Source organism: Gekko japonicus, unplaced genomic scaffold, assembly GCF_001447785.1.
Source record: "Gekko japonicus isolate JY-2015 unplaced genomic scaffold, Gekko_japonicus_V1.1 scaffold391, whole genome shotgun sequence".
In the NCBI taxonomy this organism is placed as follows: Eukaryota; Metazoa; Chordata; class Lepidosauria; order Squamata; family Gekkonidae; genus Gekko; species Gekko japonicus.
In genome coordinates, this window is record NW_015174286.1 from 889,298 (window position 1) to 894,334 (window position 5,037).

At 44.2% G+C, this 5,037-nt stretch overlaps 1 protein-coding gene across 3 annotated transcripts in view; it reads left to right on the plus strand.

Moving 5' to 3' along the window:
• The window catches only part of MLIP (muscular LMNA-interacting protein), a 121,798-nt gene that overhangs the window by 101,570 nt on the left and 15,191 nt on the right, over positions 1-5,037 (plus strand). For all 3 annotated transcript variants that reach the window (XM_015423988.1, XM_015423986.1, XM_015423987.1), the window contains one exon: positions 770-895. In XM_015423988.1, the coding sequence (XP_015279474.1) occupies positions 770-895 (126 nt within the window). The remainder of the gene's footprint in view (positions 1-769; positions 896-5,037) is intronic.

Here is a 5,037-nt window from a genome sequence, read left to right on the forward strand (position 1 = left end):
GGGAAAGAGGATTGCATTTATACCTGTTTCATTTTATTTGTGCTCTGATGCTTTAGTCTTTTTCTTGTTATATGCTTTTAGTCATTGCAGCCACTGATATACCAAAAGACAAAAAATTATTCCCCCCCCCCTGAAATTTGAGTTATTTGGTCTTTATAATCATGGGGAAAGCCCTGTGCTATGCCTCATTCTCATCAAATTGTAATGGAAAAGCAGAGACAGCTCGCCTTTTGGGATATCTCTAACCAGTGAGATTTCTAAAATTTCCCTCCCTACCTCCACATTGGCTGAACCAGGAAGGGGATTCTGACCCCCCCCCCCCCAATAGTCTGACTACACTACAGGTCATCAGACTGTAAATTCTCATAATGGCCTGCTGGTGGCAGTGAAGAATAAAACCTCTTTGTGAAAGAGAATGCATAGGATAAAGCTGAAGGGATGAATCTTCATGATGGTTGCTGCTGGAGACAAAGGCTGCAGTCACACACACTAAATAATCCACTTTCAATCCACTTTCAGTACACTTTTAAACTGGATTTTCTAAAAGTGCACTGAAAGTGGATTGAAAGTGGATTATTTAGTGTGTGTGACTGCAGCTCTGGACCTGCTGAGTGATTCCCTTATTCTCTGTGGTAAAAACTGGGGTTTTATCACAGTATGTATGAGTGGAAAGTTAATCTCTCACGATAAATGGTCTTTGCATATCTTTTGATAACATTTTTTTAAAATGAACCAATGTACCTTTATCTTGCGTTTTCTTCAAATCTAGACAAGACCTGGCGTCATCCGCCCATCAACTGTGAAAGCAAAAATAATATATAAAAAAGAGGATCCTATCCAACCAAACCCATTCAAAAAGTACCTGGAAGAAACCACAGAATCCCAAACTGAACAGGTAAGGCTGTTTCTTTAAATTAAACTTCTGTTTTCAGGATTTCCTTTGATTTTACACCATTGAATTTTTAAAATAGATTTCACTTAGGCAATGAAAAATATGATACAGGAATATTCTTTAAAGACACTACAAGCAAAAGGGGTACACTTGTCACAAGGTGGGCTGTTTATAGTCCAAGCATTGAAGGAAGTTAAGACTGTGTCAGCACTGAAGCCTTTTCAGTTGTATGTCATGTATTCCCTTCTCCCTCTAACACCATCACTCTTTCATTATTACACCATGTTTTTATGCTCTTGGTCCACATCAATAGCAGCTACTGATATGGTAGGTGGTGAAGCTTCCAAACACAGCTCATAGCCAACACAGGTGTGGTATGGGAAACTGGAGATTTGATCTCCAGGTGCTTTGATTTGGAGGCAACTGGAAGTGTGAAGTGGGAGAAAGGTATTCAGTCCTTTCCCCCACCCCATTTCTCCAAGCCATTTCACCCCCACAAGACCCTGTTTATTTTTTCTATTGGTTGTATCTTTTGCTCAGCGGAGCTAGTAGCAACTCTGAAGGACTTTGAGCAGGAAACTGGAATGGGAGAGGGGTAGAGCTCAAATCCATTCCTTAGTACTGCCTCTGTTCTGATCCAATTGCTAGTCTCTGTGGCCACTTTTAAGTGAAAATAGAAATATCCCATGTTTGTGTGTTTTGATTCTCAGCCACCAGGGCCCTGGGTGACTTGAATCCACTCCCAGTCTAATCTACCTCACAAAATTACTGTCCATATAAACAAGTTGCAGAAAAAAATTCTCTTGAATCTGTACCAACTTGGACTTTACATTAATAGTTGCAGACTCAGGGTGCCAACCTTTCCAGCTGTTTGAGATACTTCAGGCTGGTATAGATAGGGTCCTTGGAGGCTTGAGAACTAGTACCTTCTTGTGTATCCCTTGCCCTTCCTGAGTGGGGGTAGAATGGGTCCAAGAAGTAGTTAATGCCTCATTGAGAGAGGGGGTGGTCACCCCAGCTTTGAAACAGGAAATTTCTACTAAAGAAGCCTACCCAGGAGATTTCAACAGTTATCATTCAGTCTCATTCTTGAAGAAAGTGATTGAACAGACGGTGGCTGGACAACTTCAAGCATTCCTGGATAGGGATGGGCATGAATCAAACCATGAAGTAAAATTGCTCCGTGCATGGTTTGCAAACTGCAGTTCATGATGGGTCTACTGTCATGAACTTCCAGGAACTTCTAAAGCAGTTTGTGATGATTTGTGGATAGAACAGAAAGCAGGGAGTTAAAGAGACTCCAAGTCACTGTTTCCTGAAAGCTGCAAAAACAGCTGAGAAGTGGGGTGGGCCTCCCCGCCGCTCAGCTGTTTTGGAGCATTCTGGTGCAGTCCCTATAAAGAAAGAAAAACAGCTGAGCAGGGGGAGCATCGCCCTGTTACTGATCTGTTTTTTTTGGGCTTTCTTGTGCAGTCACATTAAAGAAGCTGCACAAGAAAGCGAAACAGCTGAGCGGCTGGGAGCACCTCCCCATTGCTCAGCTGTTTTTTGGACTTTCTTGTGCAGCCCCTTTAAAGTGTAGTCAGGCCCAGAATAGCCCCAAACAGCTGGGCTGTTTTTTGGGCTTTCTGCAAACCCCACATAAAGGGACTGTGGTCTCTTTCAACAGGTTTTGCGAGGCCAGAAACCATTTCCGCTCACAAATGAATCTCCAGGTTTGGTTCATGGTTTGGCCACAAATGTGGTTATGGGACTGAAACAGCCTTGGTTGCCCTGGGAGATGGAGTGTGACTATAGCCCCGGTCACACGGCAAAGTTGCCATGGGAGAGGCACGGGAGTCCCGCGGATTTTCCAGGCGCGATCTCACCCCAACATCTGGGAAGCACAGTGCTCCCATGGTGAACCCGTGGCTCTCCGCCGAAGGTGAGGAGTTAAAAACTAGTACCTACGAGGTACTAGTTTCCTGAAACCATGGGCCAAGGGCGGGCATCTGATCCGTTCCCGGTGGACTTACGTGGCATCCGGCGCCCGGCGCTGTTCGTCTCTGCAGGTTGCGCAACAGCACCCAACAACGCATGCACACAAAGAGCAATTGCTAATGCGATCGCGTGGCACGGCTTCTGTGCCGCGCTGCAGGATACTCGATTGATCGGCATTTTCCCCGAACCACGGGACCTCGACTGGAATGTGTGCTCGGGCTGCTACGCATTAGTTCCCTCTGGGGCAATTAGCCACGCCTCCCCCCCGTGATATCCAGCCCGTGTGACCGGGGCCTATGTTGATTTTCCTGGAGTTCTCTTTGGCTTTCAGTACCATTGATTAGGGTATCCTTCTGGAAGGCACTGTTTTGTAGTAGTCCTGGTTCTACCTGGAAGGTAGGTTACAGAAGGCAGTGCTGAGGGACTGCCACTCTCAGTCCTTTGAGGTTGTCCTGTGGGGTCCTGCAGGATTCCACCTTATCCCCCGTGTATTTCAAGATCTGCATAAAAACTCTGAATGAGGTCATCTGGATATTTGAGCTCGGTTATCAACAATATAAGGGGCTGCGGTGGCTCAAGTGGTTAAGACACTGAACTGCAGACCAGAAGGTCGGTAGTTCAACAGTTTGAGACCCGAGTGCTGCATGATGGAGTGAGCTCCCGTCTCTGGTCCCAGCTCCTGACAGCCTAGCAGTTCGAAAGCAAGAAATTGCAAGTAGATAAATAGGTACCACTTCGGTGGGAAGGTAACAGCATTCCATGCGCCTCGGTGTCTAGTCATGCCGGCCACATGACCATGGAAACATCTTTGGACAGCACTGGCTCTTCGGCTTGAAAACAGAGGTGAGCATTGCATCCCTAGAGTTGGATTCGACTGGCTTTCAAGCAAGGGAAACCTTTACCTTTACCTTATCACCAATATGCTGATGATACTCAGCTTTATCTCATGCTTCTTGCCAATCTGAGGGAGGCTGTAGAAATCCTGAACCATTTACTACTTATCAATGGGGAAAGATTTGGACCTCATCAAGTTATACCTCATGTTCCTTACCTATTCAACAACAGGCAACAAAATTTTTGCTTCGTTGGCATCTCACCCCATCAAAACTCTCATATTTTATAATGTCATCATCTTGCTGGAAACTATATGGGACAAAAGGCTCTTTTTACCATTGTTGGTGGTCGTGTCGGAAGGTTAATCGGTTTTGGAGTGAAACCATATCACAAATTCATTTGATAACAGGTCATTATATCCATAAAGACCCAAAATACTAAAGACCTCATTTCCACCATTTTAGAAGCAGCAAAACGTGCTTGTTTCAAATTGGAAATTAAAGAATCTCCCCTCGATGCGTCAGTGGTACCAAAAGGTATGGGAATATTTTTTACTGGACAATACCTCAGTCTGGAATGCTCAGCAAGATAGACAGGTTACCTCTACTATGTTTATGACCAAATGGTCATCATGGCTAGATGCTTTTGCTGACTCAGAAGGAACATTACAGAAAACACTCTTAATTGATTCACACACCTTATATCTTTACCATTAAGTAGTTGAAGGATCTTTAAAACTGGCTTGAACTCCATTTATTTTTATTATTAATTATTTGAACGATAAACTCAAAATTGACAGATAACTTGTAATGGCAATCCTTGATTTACCACAGACTTAATGATCATTTTGTAATTGTTTTGAATCCTGAACCATCTGAAGGCAGTTTTGGAGTAGAGGAGGTCTAATAAACTGAAGCTAAATCTTAACAAGATGGAAATGCTACTGGTGAGTGGAAGGTCTAGCCTGGGATTTAAGATGTCAGCTCTTCTTGATGGGATTGCACTCCCCTTGAAGGAAAGGTCTGTACTTTGGAGGTGGTCTTGGACCTAGGACTACTGCTGGATAAGCAAGTGGCAGCTGTGGACAGAAGTGTCTTTTACTAGATTTGTCTGGTTAGCCAGCTGCAACCTTTCCTGAGCAGATAAGATCAGACCACTGTTGTGCATGCCCTGGTTACATCTGGATTAGTTTACTCAGGGGTCTTTTCATAGAAAAAGAGCTGCAGGAGCTCATTAGCATACAGTATGCTAATGAGCTACTAGGCTATTAGCATAATAGCTCATTAGCATATGCAACACCCCTGACATCACCGGAAGTTATGGGAAGAAGA